The sequence below is a fragment of the Gavia stellata genome, chromosome 15, assembly GCF_030936135.1.
Source record: "Gavia stellata isolate bGavSte3 chromosome 15, bGavSte3.hap2, whole genome shotgun sequence".
NCBI lineage: Eukaryota > Metazoa > Chordata > Aves > Gaviiformes > Gaviidae > Gavia > Gavia stellata.
Window position 1 is genome coordinate 5,601,769 of NC_082608.1, and position 24,923 is coordinate 5,626,691.

The following is a 24,923-nucleotide window of genomic DNA, read 5'->3' on the forward strand; positions in this document are numbered from 1 at the left end:
TGGGACAGCATGCCCACCTCCTTTGCACCATCTGGTGCAGCACACACTACCAGCCACACGACATGCACAGCTGCACAAGCCACCCATGGTCCTCCCATTTGTGCTGTCAGAAATGCATCTCACTTTCCCATAGGACATAAATTGTCCTAAATTTTTGCTGGCTTATGCCAGTTTACATTATAACCTTAATGTTTTCAGTGTAATTCTCACAGTATGCTGTGTTAAGTTGGAAGACTGCCCTTTTAACAATTCCAGTTTGTAATAGAAATGTTATAGAGGTTCATATCAACACAGCTTAGATCTCCACCAGCTCACAGAAGGGTTAAAAATAGAAAGTGCTATCCACTGGTTTGCTCTGATGTTCCTGTAGATATTGTCACTGGATGTATCCTCAGTAGAATTCTATTCAACACCTCTGTCTTTAAGTACAAAGCTGTAGGCTGTAGCAGCTTTAGGAAACATAAGTATCCTTTTTTCTGCTGCACAGTATCTGTGTGTGAAATTCTCTAAAGGGGTTTAAGTATTTACCCTGAACACTATCAGACAGTTTCTAAAATTTTCCTTATCCTGTTGCAAAAACACTTCAAAGAGAATCATAAACACAGTCCTTTGTGCTTTCAGCACACACTTTGTTTTGGAAGCTTAAGTCTGAATTCCCTCAGAATTGTAAATATTTTTTGTCTGAAAGATGTGCAATACAACTTTAAAAAAAAAAGTAAAGATTGGTAGTGATTCTACTAACACACAATGCTGAATCCTTTCATCCATTTCTGACAGCTAAAAATATTGGGGTCAAGGAAATTAGTGTCAAAAAAAAAAAGAAAAAGAAAAACAGGTCTTCAGGATCAGGTTTTGTTGTTGTTGTTGTTGAAGATAAAAAGTACATTTCCAGAAACATCTGACTCCTAGTGTACATAAAATATAACCTGCCAAAAATACATTTATTCAAAGGGTCTGGCCTCAACAGATAAGAAGAGCCCCAAAAGACAAGAAATATGGCTAAGATTTGGGTCTTTGAGCTGCCATGTTGTGCCTACATTTCACAGCTCATTAGGCAAATACGATCGCCCATCACCGCATGGCCCTCCAATAAAGGAGTGTGACACTGCAGTATCTAAGCACAACCGGAAAGCTAAAAAAGAAATTAAAAATCATACCTTAGAATTTCTTGAATTTTGGCTGACAAGGTCAAACGAATTCAAATACCAGTTAGGTTGCTCTGCGTTTTCTGAAAAAAAGCTAAACAACCAACCAGTCTGTTTGTGATCACATTATCTACTTTCTTTTAAGTATAATTGGTTAGCTGTTTAAAATGCCAAAGTCTCCAAAAGCTAGGAGGATTCCTTTTAAAAGCATATTTTGTCTTACAGCTTTTAATGGTTATTCTGGAACTGAAATACTCTGATTTAAATACATATTTAAACCCTTGTTTTAATGGGGGGGGGGGTGGGGGTGGGGGGTGGGGAGGGATATATATATATATATATATATATATATATATATTATGGCCCTGGGCTGAGATTTTGTAGCTCAAGTTTCAGCCTAGACTCAATTCTAACTGTCAGGCTATAAACCCCTGACAATAGTGGCTTATAGCAGAAACTATGGCATACTTCGTATGTAACAATCGTAGCAAATAACGAAATAGACCTCAAAAAGGAAAGAAAAATAACTTTATAAGAAAACAGCCTTGCTCTCTGACTTCAATTTAGTTGTATAAATTGATAAAAGCGTGCTATTGAGAATAACAGTAATAACAACATGACTAGTAAATATAGTTTTTAAAAAGTTTTACAAATCGAGATGAAAGTTGTGCTGAAAGATACCAGTTTGCATGAAATGCCACTTTGCTCATTGTAATTACATAGAGCGTGCACACTTAGGCTTTTACACTACATTTATAAATTAAAAGGTGTGCTGCATTTCATTATCATTAGCTGTACTTTAGGATGCCAAAAAGTAAAACAAATGGTATAACAATTACTTGTGTTTCAGTTATGCCATTAAAAATGAGTTCTTTAAGATCTATGTTTCATTCCTTTAAGTAGACCCTTTATAGCAGGCAAACAGTTATGCTGTTAAATATAACTCAAATCAGTCATACTTTTCTCTGCATTTTAGTTCTACAGTTTTTTTCATCTTGCCAAATTCCTGCATAAATAGGTGGGATTAAATGGAGCCTAGCCTACCTAACATAATTATATATGTTGTGATTTTATACTGCAATGAAACTGATACATTTTAATAATCCCAGTCTTGGCTCTTACCCACCGAAGTCAATAAAGGTTATTAAGGCCAACTGCCATATAAATACATTGCTACATTGCTAAATGGACTGTCAAAGCAGGAAATACAATTCACGCCATATAGCACTACTAGGGTCTTCATTCATTTTGGGTTTGCTTTTTTTTTTTAAAGGAACACTAGATATGTTAAAAAAGTCTTTAAAGAGCCGATATTTAAGTATGATCATATATGTTTACTTTTAATTCCACAAACCAACCCCATTTCACCGATTTTACTTATTCAAATTTTACTTATTCAAATATGAATCAGCCTAAAACAAAATAAACAAAAAAAGACTGTAGGACTTCTGCAGTTCTTAGGGGTTTGGCATGGCGTTAGAAGATTTTCATAGCTAAAATAAATGTCAGATTGCAAGGTTTGCATGATATCAGACCCTGAGAGACAAATCGTCTCTCCACTGAATCTCAGAACAGCTACAGCAAGACTTCCTCACATCACATGAGATTTCAGCTTTTCAGACTTCTCTTTACCCAGAAAGCAAAGCTTGTACAGTCTTTTTTCAAATGGTAACTCTCCCTTTGAATTCAGCAAGCATTTATCCTGATGTTGCAGATGATAACGTATTAATCTTGGATGACTTTTAAAAAAACCCCTCAAACATCTGAATAGCCTTCATATTTTCAAGGTGGGGGAAAAAGAGAAGAAGATTGGTTAAACTGCTTTGGATTTAGTGGTTCATAAATTCATGAGGTAATATTGTGGGAAATGTGATGTTTTATCAGAATGTCATTCAAATGAAAGGTTTAACATTTACATCACAAGAGAGAGCTCTAAGTAAAACTATCCTCAGGGAAAGAAATGCCAGGAATAAACATTATGATAAAATTGTGTGCTTGCTATAATGTACAAAAATATTAAATAAAGCCCAAAGGTTTGAAGACACTGGGTTAAACTTCCTGCAGTATCATACTTGGATGTGCCATCGGAGCAGTTACAATTAGCGCAATCAGAAATTATTTTGGAAGATTTTATTTTCTTCTTTAAGACTGCATTGCTAAACAAGGCGGGGGGGAAGAAGGAGAAAAAAGCCACGCAGGGAACCCAAGACTGACTTTTTTATCACTCTAGACACATACATTAAAAAAAAACGTAAGTCAAGAGTTGTTCAGCTCACACACAAATGTAAAGAAATACATTATTTAAGTATTTTCTTTTAAGAAATAATGCCTTTTAAGCAATAATACTCTACTGAGACAAAATCAACAACTCTAAGACATTTTTACTTTAAGCATTTAGCCACTATTTTTTTTTTTTTTAAGAATCATCCAGCTAAAACTATGAATTTAGACAAAAAAACATTGACTGTAGACTACTGGGTACCTTCAGAAATACCTTTTTGATTTAACTTAATGCTGTGGAAGCTAAGCATGCACCAAAACACTGCACTTTTTATGTTAAATTGCTGTTGAATTTGTAAACCCACAATTGATTTCCTGTGTTATGGAATCTTAGAGATTACAGCTAACTTGAAGCAACAGGGATAATTCTTGATGTTAATGCTACATTTCTATGTATTTTTATTAAGTCAGTGCCCGTTGTTGCATTAAAACTGCGGCTCAACATTGCCCCCTACTGTCATCGTGTGAGAGACTAAAGGACAAAACGTAGGTTAAACCCCAAAAAAGCCACCCTACCTCCAATCCAACAAGCATCACATTTACTTCGAATCTCAACTCAACAGACAGACATTCTCAATTAACATTCTCTTCTGTCTCCTTCAATAGCTGAAATTAATTGTGATTAATACGTTATAAGTCATGTAACGTTAAGGCAATTTTTAAAATTTTAATTAGAAGCAGCTTCTGTCTTGGCCCAACCTTCAGTTTGCTGATAAATATCATCCTGAGGCCTGTTGAAAGGAGATACACCGACGCCACCATGTTTCCAATTAGAGGCACATGGTAATGTCACACCAATTGCAGAAAACCTAACCCTTGAGAATTCCCAAGTTTGCTGTTTTTCCATGTTCTCAACACACAATGGATATAAAATAACAATCAAACATTCTTGCCTCTACCTCATCTAAGCCTGTGTTACAAGAGAGTAAGTTGTCATTTGAAAGAAAAACAAACCAAAAGACTTTTTTTAAATTATAAAGGTCATTCAAGAATGTGAGCACGTAAGAACGAAAAAATGAGGGGGAAAAACCACATAAACAAGTTTTAAGTAATTTCTCTCCTTTTTTTATGTCATTTAACTGATTCCCTGCGGCAACTGATTTCACAAATGAAAGTTCCGCTTTTCCACACTCATTTTCCAAGTCTGAAACCAGCCGTTGCTGGAAAAGCGTACAATATATTTGAGCAGGTTAGTGAGTCACAACATTTCCCTGAAAACTCAAGAACATATTCTTGTTGCACCATACCTCCAGAGATTCAAAAACACCTCTACTACAAATCATATTCAGCATCCTCAGCTACATTACAAACTTTTCCAGGTCAACTACAAGCAAATTGAGGCTTATGCTGTGATCAGCAGAAATAACCAAGAAGCAGCTTCTAATGCAGCCATAAGGCTATGAGCAAGACACGTTTGTCAACATAGTTCCTTCTGTTTACAAAACTAGCGGGAGGCATGCTGGCAATTGTGTCAAACTCTTACACTAGCAAAGTCTCCCAACTGAGCCCCTACTTGGACAGCAACAGCAAGCAGGCTAACAGTACTTGTCACTGGGTCCGTTTCCAAGGAAAGCAGGGGTGTACTTTCAAGCATGCAGGAACCAGTATCACTACAATTATTCAAGAAACTAATCTCCTCTTGTTGGTTCTAGCTATGGTGTAAGTGTGCAGGTGGACTACAGACAGATAGTTATACCTCCAGATCATCAGATTTTACTCTCAACTTTCCTCAGATGCATTCACCACTGGACCAAAAAGGTGACAATGCACAGTTTCATGTACTAATTGGTGTGATGTAATATATGACTGTCATCTTATGAGGCTGTCAAACTTTAAAAAACAAGCAAAGTCAGGAAATAACTAAAATCTCCTCTTGTTTTTTTGGATCTTATTTTGCTCACATTTCTTCTGGCTACTGGGGGAGAAAAATAAGAGGAGGCAGTGGAAGGCTGATATTGATTCTACTTTTCATGTGTTCTGAATAAAGTTTAAATCCCATTACTATGGTACAATTAAAAACATAATTGTGAGTGCTCTCAGAATTAAGCTCTAGAGGCTTTAGACTATAAAACTAGGACTTACCATAACCTCCATTTTTCTCCAAAATTCTTCCAATTTAGCCATAGGCTTAAGCCACCAATCAGTGCACTTCAAATACCGCTTGCCTTGAAACCAAAACTGCCTAAGCCACTCAAATTCAACCTGCAAGATAAAAACATATGGTAGCATAAACATCTATGTTCATTATCTGGGCCAAGAATGGGGTAATGTGTGAATCCAGCTGTACCCGAACAATCCCATAGGAAAGGGGAAGGTTACCAAAGCACTCATTTCTAAATGCACCCTTACACCCAGTTGTTTCTTTTATTTCTATTCCACAAGAATTTGCAACCTCAGCTACTCCCTTCAAACCTAGAAAGGTGCAAAACCTGACTCTCTTCTCGACATGGGGTACATGTACAAAGAACATTAAAAATTCAAGTTTACTCACAATTTAGTCAAATATGTACCAACTCTGGCTTACTTTGATTAACATTGTGGGTTTGAAAATATTTCAGTCATATGAAAGATTGAAAAAACTTGCAGTAAAAAAATTGCTAGAATGCAGCGGAGTCAAATGCTATGGAATGAGAGCACAGCATTAGAATGAAACATAGTTTCTCATACTTGACCAAATAATCTGGTTACCAGATAGGCTACCAATAACTTTTGGATTAAGTGGCTCTCAATATGAGACATGAAAGCCCTGCTCAGGCAGACCTGCGGGGGCAAGGGGGTGTCCCGAAGCCACTCGTGCTCCCTCTGCTGATCTGCCGTTACATGGAAACCCTCTAACACACAACAGCGTGCACATTACCAGGAGCGAAAAAACTTTTTGGAGCATCTAAAGTAACAGGCCCCAACTGTTTTTCTAGGACAAAGCTTGTGTGGAAACTGTGCTTGACAAAGAAAACAAATCCGCCACTGAAGCAATAAAAATTCCGTCAGGAGCAAGCTAATACTTCTATTTAGGATATGAAACACAGCAAATGATGTAATACTTTACTAGTTGGACTTTTAAAAAAAAATCATATATGGATGACCCATCAACTTTAAGACAAAAGAAATATTAGCTGACTAAAACATAATATAAATATATAACTTATCAAATGTTCCTGAAGCAAAGTAATTCCATTTATCTTCATTTCCACTGAGCCTTTTTTCCTTTAATAGTAATCCACAGTTCTGGTCTTTAGAATTCTGTATTTATCTTTGTTGTGGTAGTTATGTTTCACACCGAGTTCAAAGCTGCTTTAATCATTATTTGTATCACAAAGAAGTTTTTGTTTATCCCTGCTCAGCTCCAACGATGCAAACAAAGACAACCTGCCAAGGTGAAAGAATAAAGAAAACTGCCCAAAGCTGTCACCTAATGCTTTCTTTCCTGCAAGGATGAACAGAATGGCTACAGAAATCTGAAAGTGTTCCAGTCAGCATTAACTAAACATTTGGTCAATATATGTTAAGGATTACAATAAAAGACACTTAAATTTCAAGTGTATAAAAAGAGTACCAAAGCAACTTTGTTGGTAAAATATAACAACATGATTAGTTGGCAGACATAGTTCTTAAAATACTTTCAAAAAACCCTGACTGCTAGCCTAGTGACTTTTTAGCACAGAAGTTTGATGACATCCATCCCAAAAAAAACTGAAGGGAAATTTGCTTCCTCTACAGTATTAATGAGGTATGAAGGATCAAGGTATAGTTTGTTAATAAAAAATAAAATAAAAAAAATCAGTATACACAGTTTTGGGAAGGTTAAGCATATCAACAGTTCAACTGGAGTTTTAAGCACTCGATACTTTTTTCTGCCCCCACTCCTTTTTGGTTTTGCTGGCCTCTACTACGAAAGGGCTATAACACATGATGTCTGGCAAACATGTTTCAGGAAATGAATCACATGAGACCATTAATTAATGAAAAAAAAATTTTTTTAAATGAAAATAAATGTTACAATATGGCTCATCATGACAAGAATCTATTTCAGTCAATCTGATTTTTGACTAGTTATTGATTTGTTACACCAATCTATGTAATTTCAGTCTAATTCAGGTCTGGCATCTTGGCCAAATCTTAAATGTATCTTGATCCTATACAGAACATACAACCTGACACAGAAGAGCTGACTTTTAGGTGCAAGGGGTAAAGTTTAGCAACAGGCTAGTTAATTTTCTGCAGGATTAGCTGGTCTCATCAGAGGTCAGTGTACCAAATTGCAACACGTGGATGTTTAATGATGTGGACTACCATTTACTAGGGCTCTCAAACTCAGGTCCACATTCATCTCACAATGTCTCGGTTTAGCCCTAAACCAAGTTAATAAAATAGGGGTTGGGAAGAAAAACAGTGTTTCACCCACCAACTTAGCCATCAAGCTGCTTTACAAGTGACTGCTCTGAACTATCACCTCTGAATAGATAACTGTTGATTCTGAAAAAGTCATCTTGATGAGGCAATGGTGACATGATTTCTCCATCACTCTATCTTTGTTTTAGACATACGCAAGCACAAATACTTAGTTTTGCTAAAAATCTCCAGATATTCCAGTTATGCTAAGTTTGTTTGGTATTTGTAATTAACACATGAACACTTTTTACACCACATCCATTACTAAGTACATGTTTTAACAAGAACATATGCTATGGGCTTTTCAAGTTCTCCTAAAAGTCCTCTTGCTTTCATTGAGCTCTCTTCAGTAATATCTTTTCCTGTAGCAGGAAGGCACTCCTATTGGCTTGCCTTCTTCCATGAACAGGAGGAGCTGTACCAGGAAAAAACCCACAACAGTAAATGCTGGAGAGGGACAAAAAGCTGAATTCCAGCCTTAGTGGAAATGAAGTTACAGAATATTCATCTTCCGTGACAAAACTCTCAGGTTAACAGCTCTTGCCAAGGACTTTGTCAAAGAGTTTTAATTTGGAGACTCCCATATATCACAGCTAACTTTAGTTAGCATTTTACACAACTGAACAAGACAAAGCCTAAACATATTAATATATAAAAAATTATATCTGTTGAATATTTTAGGAATAATTTTCATCTCCTAATTAATTTTCACTTATGACTTATATTTGTGCAAGTAAGGTCAGAATCAGGCCTCATTTGTCTAACCTCAACATACTTTCAAGTTGTCCTTTAAAAAATGATTAAAGGCCAATTTAAGTTTTAGTCAATACTGGGTAGTAAAAGGCCAACAGTAGAATTTGACATTTTATGAGGCAGTGCTCCTCAGTCAATTATTTAAAAGTATTGGTTATTAAATGCCACACATGTAGGTGATCTATATTTTCTCCCTTCTGTACTAGCCAGCCACCAACTATGCTGTCAGCTCACTGCGATGTGCTAAAACATATTAACCTTCCTTTGGCTACGTACACTGCTACCCTTTCTCAGCAGTGACCTCAGTGCCTAACACTATATACTTTCAACTTAGCTAGCCCAGGCTTTTCTACGTCCCTCCACATTCACCACACTTAAATTTATCTACTGCTGCCATAAAAACAGATTTGCTATAGGCAAAAGTGACTGTACCTCACAAGCAACAGAACCACCAATTCAGTCAAAAGTTTTAATCATGGCAATCAGGATTTGATAATCACAGCGGAGCAAAAACCCTGATGAGGACAAAACCCTACCTTTTCAAACTTGAGTACTTTGTTTGAAACCCGCTATATCTTCAACACAATCCCCAGATGCTAAAAAACTTCCTCTAGTGTTTTACTTCATAGAGAACATCTGATTATTAGCTTGGTGTTGGCAAACATAGAAGCCTTGAAACTACCTCATACAACATGAACTACTACCAGATTTTGCATTACTCAGAGCAAAGAAAACAAATTTTCCTTCACATGTGAAGAATAGGCTGGCAATGATCTTTTCTGCAGATTTATTTTTATATGTATGAGCATTCAACATCATGTGTCCAGCAGTGTTTTATGACTTTAAAAAGCATTTCCTTGCCAACGGGTTTCCCCAGGTGCCCTGTAGCTCTGTTTGGGACATACCCAGTAGCTGTATATATTTTGGAAAGCCAAGTGTGACTCAGTAGAGGCAAGGAGGTTCACATTCAGTGAACTCTGGAAGATCAATTATTTCAGGATAAATTATTACTGGTCAAACAGCAATCTGATTGCTTAAAGGGGTAACTTCATTCAATCTCTAACACTGTGTGTGCATTGTTAGGCTATTGTACTTCACAGCTGTCCAGGTAATTACTTCTGGTCACCCTGCTACACTCTGTTCACCGGATATCCTCCCACTGAAGCATCTGTTCAGACTTCAAGCCCATAAGCTACTCAGACAAGCAGCACTTGAACACCCGTAATTAAGGTTATCTTTACTTACAACTACAAAGTACATACTGGGAGTGAAGTGGCTCACACATCTAACAAACAGCACATACCTCTCAATTACTCAGATATTCCTTTGAAGGCTGTTTTAGTGAGGGAGACCATGACAACAAAGCTAGGTCTAAAGTAACATTAAACTTCTACCTGGCTGCCCGCTAGAGATGCTAAAAACCTCCTCAGGTTAGCATCTTACTTTTTCAACTGGAATACCTCTGTCAAGACGTCCAAGACAGGGCTCTGACAAATGAACTCTGGGAAATCTAACATCAGTAAAGACATCCCCAGATACTCACCCATACCTCTTTTAGAGGTTTCTCTGCCCACCGCAAAAATGGAAAAAACTAAGTCTCCAGCTACACTTCAGATCTTCAGTTCAAACCCACTTTATCAGCACAGCAAGTCAATTTTCCTGCCCAGGAATACAAAAGTGAAGGCACAGAATCATACCTCATCCTTTCAGACTTGCTCTTAGGCTTCTTCCCTCTGGCAGACACAGATAATTCATCCAGACCTCATTTGGCAGAGCAGTTAATTTCAGCACAGACTGTGAATCTGTGCTAAACTACTATATTTCAGCTTAGTCACACACGGCCTGATGGTACTGTGATGGTTCTGTTCTGGTTAATGATCTCTGATGACCACTTCAGAGGTGCCAGCAAAAGGGGTAAAAAACCCAAACCCGTAGCATTTCAGGAAGACAAAGTATCTAGAACAATGGCTGTGTCCAGTTATCTGAGTCAAACCCTGTGAGGAACTTCAGTTCTTTGACAATATTTGAAAGTAAACCACCTCCTCTAGAGATGCGAATACTACCTAATTTCAAGCTCATGATCTCTGGTCCAGAAGTATAGAAAAAAAAAAAATCACAGGAGGTTTAGAACTAGCACAGAAAGCTGTGTATCAGACAGAAATACATAGGCAAAATTGGGTGACAGTTCTTCATTAATTCTGTTCGGCTTTTTGTGCAGTTTTGTCTTCTGTATTTAAAAATACTAACAAACTAAGGGGAATACAAATCCTGACCACACCTATCAAATGGAAGACTCATTTTCATCAGTAGTTAAACAGTTTGATTCTTCAAAGAAACAACACACGTTCTTGTTCTTCACCTGCCTGCGAAAACTTGAACCTAAAGCCTGTATTAGTGTCTGAAAACACAAAGATTTACCATCCAGTGAATAAAAGAAGGAAGGAAGCTTTTATATGCAAAAAAAAAGTTGCATTAGCCTCACAGATCTGTATGTTTTCACTTCAGTGATGTTCGAAAAAGAAACGTGCATTTACCACATTGATAAGCCACTAGTAATTTTGTCTACTTGTGCAGCAAATAAGTGAAATTTAAATAGCATTTTAGCATATAGAATTTATCCTTCAACTGAAGAGATGACCTTGGGATATTTAAAAAAAAAAAAGAAGAAAGAAAGGTGAGTGCGTATTCTCTTTTCAAATGAAATATAGATTCAATGTGTCTACTAAGTCTAAGTGCACAATATGTACAAGTTAAACAATGATTTCTGTTACAGTATAGCCCATGTGCGTAACAGGAAACATCCCTGTATGTCACATAGCAAAATTATTCAGGTGACTGCAAACACCAGGGGCTAGTCTCTCACCTGATGTAAACGGCACATGTCTTTGATGTTAAAGGACCCGTGCAAATTTACACCAGCTGTGCATGTGGCCCTAGCTGTGCAAACCACATATGCGTATAGTTTTATGGACTGAGCCTGATTAATGTTTTGTAAAACCCTGCATGCATCAGACTTCTTTAAATTGCTCTAGGAGCTGTTTTGCTAAAAGCTGAGGGTGCAAATCTTTTGCTATCACTATACTCAATTTTACCAACTGTAAACACAATACAGATAAAAATATGTGTTCTATGAAGTTTTAGTAACAATACACAATATTATATTCCTCAGCAGACAGCAATTTAAACAGTTTACACAAATTCTAATTTGAGTGAAAATAACCTATGTACTCTACGGCTCCTCATAGTGATCATACTTATCCTAGTAGAAATACAGCACAGCTCCTTCAAAAAATGTCTGAATACAGGAGTGCCGTAAAAAACCACTGACATTTAAGCAAAAAGTGGTTCAGAAATTTGTATTAACTGGTTGCTATAGCTTTTTTTTAAAGAGAGATTATCATCATTGCTTTACAGTTAGGAACAGCTGAAAGCTTTGTTTCAGGTAGGACAGCTTTCCAGAGCAGCTAAACAATCTGTCATTTTAAACTCCTAATACATAGCCTTGACTACATTTTCTGTAACTTTTTTAAAGAAAGAAAAAAAGTATTATATTTATCATCATCAGAAACATTACCCTTGTAAGAAGACCCAGTCCATTGTGTCACATTCCTGATTCTATGCATTAACAGAGAATAAGGCAAATTACATTTTTTGTGATACTGCCTACTTTTATACCACAGGAAGAATTACCTGTTTCTGCAGTTTCCCAAAATGTCCTATATTTTTAGTTCATTTGTCAAATCAATGTGTTTGTTACGACTCCAGATCTGTACTTCAAACAAGAAAGCACTGCCAGCTTCAGTGGAATCCTGTGAAAGTGCATTGTTACACTTGTATATTTTGTAGCACAGAACGACCTGCTTAAATATGTTCCTCACAAATACTTCCACTGTATTTTCTTCAGAATATGCTTTAAAGCACATACTCACAATTGCGTCACACCTGGCATTCTGTAAAACCTGGTTCAACACCTGACGAACAACGGAAAAATGTTACCTGCTCTTTCCCTCTAATTTTTTCCCTCTCTCCCTTTTTGTTAGGGAAGTGCTAGAGTAGTTTGGTTTGTCCACCACACTATCAGATTTGGTGCAGTATTACTGAAACGACTCTTTTACTCTACCAGCAGAGGGATCTTAAGAAGGAAAAATGAAAACTTCACGGGACTGAAAGTATCAATCCAAGTTAATCCCAATTACTGTACCCAAGTAAAAAAGTAATAAAAAGCACATTTCAAACTTATACAGAGCAATGCCTTGTGAGCAGCTGAACACACTTAATTGCCACTAACTCCATAAGCAGACTGCACCTCTCAGAACCTGACTGAAGCATTTTCAGTGCAGATCTTCTCACCTCATTATGTATTTCTTCTACTTGCTTTATAACTGCAGTTTCCAGTGATTTCAAAGATAAAGCCATTGAATCAGAATCAGTCTGTAAATTCTGGAGCGCCAGTTCACATTGTCCAAATATGTATTCCAATGTCCCTCTCGAACACTATAAAGATACAATAAAAAATTTATATATAGCCACTTCAGAACATATGTATTTCTCAAATATACTGAACTATTTGCTTCTGAAATAATCAATGTGAAGGAGAAGAAGAGATGTATTTCTGTAACTGTATTTCATGATCTTTTAAAAAAAGCATAATGCCCCCTGGATTGTCTATATAGTTATTGCTATATAAATTACACAAAAGTCTATTCCATCATCATCTAGCCAACCAGTACAGTGTAGATTAAAAGGAGAAAGAAAAGAATTCCTTTCACATTTACTTTACAAGTATGGTATACAAAAACATGGCCAAACTTTCCCTTGCTTCCTGGCCAGTTTTTGACAGTATTTCAGAATTGGTTGTATTTGCCTAGTTCCATGGGCTCCCAGTAACACTAAAATGGAGTTCCATATCCAGTCTGAGAGAGTTCTTTCCTTACAAGGTGTAGATACTATCAACAAAACAAATTTGCACTTCTGCTCCTTTTGTTTTCATTAAATTTCCTTCAAAATTAGAAGGAAATATGTAAAAATCCTTTTGAAATAAAAGAAGGAAGACATCTACATCTTTTAATTATTTTCAATTAAATATCTGTACCTTCAGTTAAATTTCCAGGAATAATCTTGAATAAGGACCCCCTGGTCTCATATTCTTTGTAAACAAAATCTCCATACTATACAACTTGAAGGCACAACAGTTTAAAAAAACAAAGCGTAATCACTTAATAGAGAAGCTTTTCATACTGTGAAAATAAGCGTGCATTTTCCTGCAAAAGTAACACAGAGACAGGAGCAGTAGGTCAGAGGACTCTTAAAATGAGAGACGAAAAATACAGACTTATTGGTTTTAACATGTACAATGTACTTTAGCTTTATGTCAAAGCCCAGTTCAAGCAAGCAGAGTGTGTATTTGTTTGGGAAATAAAGGCACTTTTTTAATACTACAACTTATACGTATGTATATGTCCATGTTTGGTGATATTGCTTCATTTCCATTCCTGCAGAAATTAGGAAGAGTAATGGAGAAAAAAAGAAGTATATGGATACATGTATCTCTCTTGCTTCAACAGTGGTATATTTTGCCTTGATGAAAGAAGTAGTAATACTTTTTTACAATACAGTCTGTTTTTATTTTTCTGCATGCTTTCCTATTAGAATACTACACAAACAAGACTACTGATAACACCATGGAAAGGAATAGGGAGGAGAGGTCTAGTAAAAAAAATAAATAAAAAAAGTGTCTTCGCACTTGAGAATATCAGGCTGAAGCCTTGTTTTCTCAGAACAACTCTGAGACAAGGGACTCTGTATCACTTTTCTGCTTCTTCAATCCTCAGATGCACAGAAGGATCCAATTTAAAGCATACTCATGACTGCTTTTAGTTGTTCTGACCTGGTAAAGGCCATTTTGCCAGTGGACACTGCTGACATATGTGTTCCGAGTATTTCTATCTCATCATGAATAATGCCTTTCAACTAGGACCAGGATATGAACACAGCAAAAAAATTTTAAAACATTTCTGGCAAAAATACAGTTGTTTCCACATTTCTCCAGTAATCCATGAGGTGTGGTGTAGCACATTCTTAATTCGTATCTTATATGGCTAATTGTGAGTTTAGGCAAACTACCAACACAGAAACAAGTGTACCTCAGCCCAAAAATAAACAAATAGCAGTTGCTCAGGAAAACAGTCCGAGTCATAAGCGTAGCTGTGAACCACAGTTCTGGGTAAGACAACATGATGCTACACATACAGTACCAGAACATTAGTTTTACGAATGACCAAACAGCAAACCATTTTTGATACTTACATCTGCCACTCTGTGAGTTGAGCTGAATCGAGGTGAAAAACCAGCCAGAACACAGTGCTGATGTGTCATATTGAGATCATCTAGGGACAGATTAGATAACCTTAAGTACAGGGAAAAATTATACTTAAAAAAACTTATTCTGCCTGAATATGAATTAAAGACACTACATTAAGCATTTAAAGAAAAAATAAAGATAATTCAGTCAAATAGTACTATCTTCATAAAGCTCTAATGTTTAGCAGAGCATGATAACTATTCACTGTCCTACTGTTACAAAGATCTCTATTCATATTACTTTTCTCCCAGTTTATGCAGTTTAGAAGCGCCATTTTCCCACCTCTTATGGGAAAAGTCCAACTAAACACATTAATTCTTTCAAAGTTAAGGATCACTATAAACAACAGACTACTCAGAAATCACAATCTCTTTTCTCAAAAAAAAAAAAAAAAAATTCACTAAACAATTGAAAGAAAGAAAGAAAGAAAGAAAGAAAGAAAGAAAGAAAGAAAGAAAGAGACATATTATCCCATCTTTTTATCTGAAACTTATCTGAAGTTCTCCCTTCAGCTCAAAGCCAAGAAACTGGGAATCCAGAAAGCACAATCTGCTCAGACCTGCCTCCAAAGCATTTCATTTGTGACTTCCTTGTAGCCTGCCAGCGGGCTGTCACGGACTTGAGTTCACAAACTGGCAAACAAACCACCCCACAAACCTCTGTAGATGGAATCTACTTGGTTGCCATCAGGGTTTCATCAAAATTATCGTAACTGAAGAAAGCTTGAATTGACAAATTAGCACTTTTTAGAGGAAACATATCCCTCTGGAAAAGTTCAGACTAAATCTAGTAACAACACCCACTGTTATGTTGAAAACCATTCATGAATTGCTTTCAATTCAAACAGTTTTGGTGTTAAAATTATGCTGCCCTTCCAACCATAACAAGACATTCGGGAAAATCTATCAAAAATTTCTGCAAAACCACTCCTGGGTTATAGTTTTGTAAGTTAATAGAAAAACACTAAAACACCCATACAAAACTAGGTGACTTGAAGTATCACTAAGCAAAAAACTGTCATAGACAAAATTAGAGGAGAACAGGAATAGAGACCTAGAAGATGCTTGGAGTCTGTATTTTCACCAATATCTGTTCTTTCAAGGAATTTAGCTTCAGTCATCTTAATAGAGCATGATGAGAAATTATCAAGCTTCATCCTTTCATCACATAAATATAATTTCTCTTTAAGAGATCAATATTTGCACACCTGAAAGCTGATATCCCAAATTCCTATTATTTTTTGAAAATGCTCTTCTGAACATAATGACAGACTATCAGACTGAAAAGAACAGTGCGTGAGGTTTAATGGTATTCTCTTTATTACTGAAAAAAGATATGCTCTAACTTCTACTTTACCTTGCAGTAAGTCTGAAACTTTAGAACTGAGAGAAGTCTAATGAATAAGCATTCAGAAGAATGACTGAATTTATCCTAGTTGTAAGAACAGGGTCTTCTTTTTATTAATTTAATAAGCAACTATTAAAAAAGTTCATTCCCAAGACAGCAGAGAGTATCACAAACTTGAAAAAAATAAAAATAAACATCAGAAAAACAATCTATATAAGGAATAGACAGACAAGTGTTATGAAACAGGATTGAATTTCCACTGAGAAAGTTTAGATGGGAGCCTTATTTGCTATTTGCATGAGGTTTGCAGATAGGTGAAGTTGAAAAGCTTGAAAAAACAAAACAAACAAAAAGAAAGTAGCAAAAGGCTATTTCCTGCATAAACATATGAGGGTTAAACTGCATAGAGCCAAGTCTTGCAAAGGCCACAGAACAATATTATCTCTGGACATTACAGTATCTAAGTATCACAATCACTTTCAAGAAGAATTGCGACAGAAAACAAACCTAAACACTTCCACTATCCCATTCAGTGCCCATTCATTCTGGTGTGGTTTATGCAGCAAACACAGCATTAAAAGTATTACTTTTATTTGCACCTTTACTCAAACCCCTGGCAAATCTTTCATTGTAGAGCTCCCCCTTGAAATTGCTTCCAACTGTCTCTAATCCTTTATGACTCTTAGAAAGAAGCCTGTAATTTTAATTTAAGAGTTTATAATTCGTCTAAAACTGTAATTGTACAAAAATAGTTGAAGCTTCATGGATTGCACGTCTCAAAGGACAGTTGAAAAATACATTTTAGGTCTTAAAAGATTACAGTAAAGATTTGCTTTTCTTTTTCTTCTAAAAATATATTAATGGAAAAGAAAAAGTACTCTCTGTTAAATTGGCCATTGTACATTTGGCAGCAAAAGCTTTTATTCAGATACAGAACACTACATCCAGATTACTGTTACTGGTTTTAGAGCCAAACCAAAACTGTTACCTTCCTTGGACACCCATGTCGAAACTACCATCGCGCTCTCATGGATTTAGGTAAAATACAATATGTACAGAGTTAACATCAGTTTTACATGACCAAACACTGATCGGTGACGTCTGGAAAACCATAACACAGCCTCTCCAGTATTATGCATCACATGAAAGACATGCATGTAACAGTTGGAACATACGTATCAGTCCTGCTTTGGAAAACTGCATGCAGGCAAGTTATTTGTCAGACAGTTCTCCTGAATTCGTGGTGAGGTAAGAGCCAACATGGCATCTTTGCTGCCATGAAACAGTGGCCCTTATCTTACCACAAATTCAGGACAACTATGGCAGAGACATCTCATTTCAATATCTACTACAAAAACGAAACCCCCCAAAACTTATGCTAACTGCATGCTGCACGTGAGAAGTGACTGTTTCTTTTAAATCACCAGTAACACCAACTTAGCAAGGTATTTAGTACAGTTTCAAGAACTGTCACACAATCCCTTCTCCTTCTTGAAACAGTCTTGCCTTCCATACGGATGCTTACAAGATGCATATGCCAATTAAGTAACTACTAGGTAAGAAAGAAGTTTTGAGAACTGGACGACAATTTTCTCCTTACATGACTGTTCCTCTCCAAAGCTTTCCCATGTCTATGAAAAATGCTGTCACTTGCACGGACTATTCTTCTGAAGTCTGATCAGGCTTTTTGCTTGTTTCTAAAACACTACAAATTATTGGAATTTAAATTAGTAATTCTAGAGAACAATCAAGAAAAACTATTGAAGTCCAACACATGCTAGAGTGCTATCCTGACCAAAGAGAATTTTCTCAATAAAGCCTAATCACACACATTAAAGCTATTCATATTTACCTGCATTAACGGGATACCGTTGTGCCACCGGTCACTGTGCAAATGTGGATGACCACTTACATTTCAGGCAGTAAAATGCCTAAATCAGTTTCCCCAAATTACTGACAATATTGTAAAGGGCTTTTTTACATTCAAAGGAACACAACTTGGTTGGTAACAGACACTTGGTATTTGAATGCTGGAAAAAATAACTTCGTTTTTCTGTCTGAGGTGGAGCACCTAAGAAACAAGGAGAGTATTTCCTGCATACATGTATATGGCAAAATTCATATTTCTTTTAAATGGATTGGTTTATTCTTTTATTCCTGCTACTTTCTGCCTGCCACTTCCCAATGAATCATCTGCCACCTTACGGCCAGATCCCATTATAGGGCTACTATAGCTGAGGCAAGATTTATTAAAAGAAATTAATCACATGTATGATTGTGTACAGGTGGCCAAAGCCACCTTGGAAAACAAAGTTATCAACTTGAAGTCTGTTTAAATAATTTGGAGGTCAGATTTTGACTTTACAGATGAAGTACTAAGAAGTCACAAGAATGTTTAGCAGATGATCTGATTAGTTGCAAATGCATACAATTATTTGACACAGAATCTCCAGTTACAGAAACTTCAGATAACACACCTTGTGTAAAAAATAGTTAGAAAATGGAGTTTTTATTTAATACAGATCCCTATTCCTCACACCTGCAGGAAAAGGAAAAAAAACCAAAACCCAAACAACACAAAACCGTTCAAGGAACGTGCGGACGAGGCATTGTGGGACATGGTTTAATGGGCATGGTGGTGTTAGTTGATGGTTAGACTTGATGATCTTACAGGTATTTTCCAACCTTAGTGATTCTGTGATCTAAGATACTTGGTGCTTTAATACATTTATCCAGGCAAGGCCTCTGTAAAGTTGGTAACTGACACAGAAAAACCTAAGGGTAAGGAGAGGTTAAAGGACTTGCCAAAGTTTGCATGGAAAATCTGTGAGAGAAGCAGGCTTACAGCCCCTAAAACTAAGGCTGTTGTTTTAACACCTGACCACCCTTCTACTATCAGATGCAGACTATTATTCTCTATGTGGACCCCCTTATCAGACAAGCTTCTCAGTGATTTTCCTGCTATTTACAGACAGCAGATACATTTTGGAATTTGGATGCTGCATATTCTATTTTAAATTGTGGGAGCAAGTTCACGTCATAGGTCTTTCTGTGCCCCCCACCCTCAGTACAGACTTCTGCCATCCTGTCCTTTCCTCAGATATATCCCTCCCGGCACAGAATCTCAGCACAGTCCTCTCCACTGCTTCAAACTACTGCCAGTTCCTCTCTTTTCTCTCTGATCCTGTTCTTCTCAGTCCCTGTCCCTGCTCTGTCCACACCTCACTGGATGCTTTCTTCTAGACAGCTGAATTACCTGGGCACCAACAGCAGAAACACCAAAAGCCCTATGCTTGTATAGCCTTTGTCAAAAGAACAGACTAATGGATATGTGTATGTATATACACTTAACTAACGTACATATACTTAACTAATTCTACTACTTAACTAATTATCAGAGCACCAGTGAGGTGAGGAGCCAAAGCACTCAGAGAGAAACAATGACTGTATACTCGTGTCACTGCAGACTATTAAGACATAGCAAATACAAGGTAGAAAGAAAGGAGATTAATTCTTAGCCAAACCTTACTGAAAGGAGTAGGGACTAAAGGCCCAAAACTTACTAGTTCTAGGTAAAGTACTTCCCAGGAAAACACAAACCACAATGGAAAGTGCTCTCAGAATTAGCAACAGGGGTTTATATCGTCTTTTCTATCTTCTTTCAAGTGTTCTTCCTGAACTTTTTGGACAGTTGTCTTTTTGTCATCTATTTCATGAAGCAGATAATAGGTACGGTGGGGTTTAAAGCACTGCCAAAAACTTTGATATTCTAAACACCACAAATACCTACAAACAAAAGTGAAATGGATTTGTGCTATTAGTTTTCTTAACTACCATAAACAAATAAAGAATTTTATTTTTAACCATATTACAGTGCAATTTTCAAAAGCACTAAAATGTTTTTCCACCATTTTCAATTCTACTTGTGTCCAACTGCACACAATGCTTCAATAGGAGACAACCTAGCCAAACTAGTTTTACTGTAGGTATGTCAACAAAACGCACCAGGATGGTTATGCCTCCCTCCCCAAGAAATTATGGGTCAATGGCGTACTGCTTTCATAACAGAAAGCTAGTGGGATGATCTGTCCCTAATTAAGAAATAGTTTTAGCTTTTAAACAAGAAAAGTGTGCACAAACAAAACACAATGAATTAAAAGGCTGAACCAAAAAACAAAATAAAACAGAAAAAAAGATGTCTGGGATTTGCCAAACTTCATGATCAAAGTTTGGTAACGACAAATAATTTCTGGGGTTCTAAGTCTCAATAATCAAGGAATATAGCATTTGGATTAAATGTGGATTCAAGGAGAAGAAAAAAAAAAAAAAAAAGGGTTAAAAAACTCCAACACATTCAAGATGCTAGAGAGCAAAGAGGGTTCAAGTTAGTTTGTGGAAATAGAAGCAGATTAAATATCTAGAAATAGTTTAATGAGCCACTATATACATGTGGAAGTGTTTCCATTAAATATTTATCTTTAACCACAAGCCAGCCTCTGCAATGTGTACACCCTACTTCTGGTTGGTTATGAAAATAATTTTTTGATGCTTCTTGAACTATAATTTGCTGGGGGTGGGGAGTGATATAAGATTCCAAGTTCATCTTCATGCTGTTTTAAAACCCTAACCTTCAAGCAAGAGCTTGATCTATGGGAAACAGCTGCAGAAAAGTAAATCTCCCTTTGAAAAAGTCCAGAATGTATTTTTGTTAAGTATGTTTTGAAGTCATGGTAGGAAAATTAGTGAAAATTGTAAATCTGCTTGCAAATCTGGTCGTGTCTAACTCAAAGATTAGGGGAAAGATTCCAATTTAATAGTAAGACCATGACAACCCTAGTTAAGCATGCTCTAGGACAGAGCAGATGGGGCCCTTTGCTCACCTCCACGCGTTTTGGATTTATTGCACGCACCCAACACGTTTCATATTAGACACCCCTTGACTGTGTACTTGAGACAGCAGGGTTCAGTATGCACTTCCTCTGCAGACCAATATATTATTCTAAATTGAGCTAAAGTGTTTCCGTTTCATGAGTGATATAAAGTTCAGATTTGAGTTTTTATGCAGCAGATTTGCAGTCATTCAGCAGATCTTTTTTCTTCATATTAGGAAAAGTAAGCCCTGAAAAAAATAATCTGTCTTACTGAAAGCAATTTTGGATTTTATTTGGTTTTGTTTAAACAAAACACATTTATATTACTGCAATAGCTTACTTGAAGGATGGATTTGATGACCTCATGTTTAGTACTAACGTACATTTCAATTATGGCTTAGATTTCATCCGAAGAGGACTGCTGAGAATGCAGGTGTGAATTTATATTTTAAGACTGCAATTTACTAAAATTCTACCCAAAATAACAAAAATCATTTTATAGAGCCAATGAAGAAAGGAAAATAAACATTACTAAACGTCTACCAGAATTGCTAAAAAACCACTCCCAATCTTTTTGTTACTTAGATATACCCATTGATCAGGATTTACAAGTTACTGTAATTGCACATTACTATTAGAAATACCAAGTTACCACATTTTCAAATCGAAGATTTGTGTGTACAATATTAGGAAGTAGTTGGGGTATTACAGGTACAGGAATTAATAGGACCTGACTTTGTAATTATAAGCAACATACTGAATTTGACGTTTCAGTATTTTACAGCATTCATATAAAGCAGTAAGCACTATACCATTTCAACAATTGGAAAAACAGTCCTACAGAGTTGCTAAGTTTTTTGCTGGAGCTGGATGAGTCAACGGTAGTCAGAAAAAGTACACAGTCCCCGTACATCAACAGCTACTACTAGCTGCAGTATTCTTATCTTAACGTTATATTTTCTAGATGCCTTGCATACTGCTGCCACTGCTTTTAAAATAATGCCGGCAAGAAGACTCTGCTTACTGAAATGAGATTCTGGAACATATGATGTATAAAGGCACAAGATAAATTAATCTAAAATTGGCTGGTTTTTTGTGAAGTTATTTTTTATACAAAGTTGTCAAATTTTATCTTTTAGATGGCATCTTCAAGATGCCTCCTCTTAAAAGTCAGTTTAAAAAAATCTGAACAGTAAAAAATACACTAAAACTGTATACATCCACTTATATTGTCTTTTACTTCAAGTGAAAATGATAAAGGCAGTTCTGCTGTACATAGAAACCTAATATAAGGGCCAGTTTGAGAATACGCTCTCAGACTGTACAAAATATTATTTTTTAAGTAATTGAGGAAAAAAATACAAAGGCTATGGAAATGCAGAAGAGATTATCAAACACCTGGTCTACAGAGCTCAAATCTGTAGCTCTTCACAAAGTATTAATACGAAAGTGATTTACACATTGTCTTCAAAAGAATGTTTAATATATCCTTTGTTTCCATCTAAACATGATCATGATGTTACGTCTTAAATAAACTAACTTTCTGACCCGCCTTTCATATAGCATCCCTGATAATACTTTAGTTACTGTTTATAAATGCCATTGGGGAATAAAAAAATGTCCTTATGATCGGGTAACTCAGTCAACTACAATCTACAATTTTTTGCAATAAAAATACTGAAGTCAGACCCCTTCTTTTACTACTTGCCTTCTGAAACTGTTGCCCAGCAGAGCTGTGTATGCACAAACTTTCCAGTCAGGAAGAATTAAATAAGAAGTTTACTTGATGTCCAAACTGCTATTGCACAAAAACGGATTAATAATTCCCTTTCTAGGAATGTTGAGCTGCCACTTAAACTTCACTTTCATATAAGAAATGTCTCTGTTTCCCTCCAGACTGCTACTCTATATCCTCCCAAATACAGAAGAGGGAGGCACAACCACACTACTGTGCCAAAGGATCTCATATCTTGATACTTGATCTGTACATGTCTGAACGTCCTTAAGAGCACGGACAGTCCAGTTCTTTTACACAAGATACTTCACTGACGACAGTGCACAGGATTTGATGAGGTAACTAAGAAAAAGGAATGGTACATTTTTTTTAAGATTCCCCACAAATGTATTGCTTGTAGTAAGTAAACTGTTTTTGTATTTGTTGGAAGATAAACGTGAAAGGTAAAAGTGAAAAGACTGTTCAGCCCAATAAGTTGGCAGCGCGAGAGGTCATTCTGGCGATGCTCACATATACATTAACAGGGAACACTGCTAGTGCTCTCATTCTTCGAAGATGGCGTCTGTCAAGACAAGTCACTAAACAGGCAAACATGGTAATGTCAGAAGCATTGTTCATGTTTTGAGTTGTGTGATTTATAACTAAATTTGTTTAAACACAAATGATAACTAATAAGAGAAACACAAGCCAAAAGAGAAAGCAACAGATTTTGCGTCAACAAACCTTAGCCACAGTTCTTGTCTCGTTTCTTTCAATGAAAAAACCTTAGTGTGTGAGCTCAGCTGCTCAAGTAAATGAACTCAATTTAATTTTCTTTTTTTAATCCTCTACACTTGAGACATTGAAACTGACTCTTGGAGCATGACAGCTCTGTTCATTATGATCTTAGTATAATCCCACTACTAGAAAACAGTATGTTTGAATATTCACATGGAACAACATAGCAGAAGGAGAGAGGTGTCATGGCTAAAATTGGTGACCAATAAAACATCCACAGATTGGCATAATGGTTGAAACTTCAAGAACCACAGTACCAGAAAACTTTAAGACTGCTACAGTCACAGCTTACATAATATGTAGCTAGTCTATAAGCCAAACTCAAAAACAGTAACTTTTTGTTGAACGTAACAGACACAAATGCTCACAGTTACTCAGTAAAACTGCATTAAGAATAGAAAAAGGAATCAGCATCTGCAAATACAAGGATGGGACAGATACAGCTCAACTTCTCACAAGATCTGGGGAAATTCTGCTTATGGCCTGAAGCCTGACTTGGACTAGCAATTCTGACTGCACAACAGACAGAAAAGGTTCAAGAAGAATATTTTCCTTTTTTAGTTGTGAAGTGAAAGAAACACGAGGAAAAAAAGGTTCCCCAAAATACACTGGAAGTGGGCAGGGTAGGAGGAATTTATTATACACTCTAGCCAGATCTCATGTCTTTCTAAATAAGGGAAGTCCTGACTGAAATGATAATTTATATTAAAATAAGTGTCATTTTCTCTGTTTTCAACAGAAAGTTCACCTTCTTAGCCTTTGAAAATTACCAAGCATCAAGTAGAAGTCTCCTTGGTGAAGTGGTATTGCTAATCCAGGTGTCTCAATGTCCCATGCTACCTTCAAGCCTACGTGCCAAACAGCTGGGTCTCTTCCCTTCAGTTTTTGTTCATTACCTTCTTCCATGGCTGAACCTTTAAAGAAAGCAAGAGGGAAAAACACCAAAGATGACAGACAAAGTGAGAACCATAAAATACAAAATCTGGTCTAACAATACAGAATTAATGCTATCCCACGCTGGTACAATCTTAATAGGCTTAAAATTTCTATAATCACCATCTCCAAATTCAAAAGTATGTAATAGGTTAAAAAAAACAAAAGCCATACGAGATCAAGAATTTTTTGCAACCAACTTTACTAAGATGAAAACGTCACGTTAACTAAAAAGTAAATGCAAATCAAGGCAAAGTTGGTAATTGACTCCAGTTTTTCTGAAGTTCTCAAGTACACATAATGGAAGTTTTCGTTGATCTTCACTCTTAATT

The 24,923-nt window shown here is 36.4% G+C and overlaps 1 protein-coding gene across 1 annotated transcript in view; it reads right to left on the reverse strand.

The window, feature by feature from the left end:
* The window catches only part of FTO (FTO alpha-ketoglutarate dependent dioxygenase), a 206,129-nt gene that overhangs the window by 167,041 nt on the left and 14,165 nt on the right, over positions 1-24,923 (reverse strand). Inside the window, exons 3-6 of the mRNA XM_059824804.1 lie at positions 24,429-24,572; positions 14,874-14,953; positions 12,918-13,061; positions 5,508-5,627 (exon numbers count right to left, since the gene is read on the reverse strand). Of these exons, the coding sequence (XP_059680787.1) occupies positions 5,508-5,627; positions 12,918-13,061; positions 14,874-14,953; positions 24,429-24,572 (488 nt within the window). The remainder of the gene's footprint in view (positions 1-5,507; positions 5,628-12,917; positions 13,062-14,873; positions 14,954-24,428; positions 24,573-24,923) is intronic.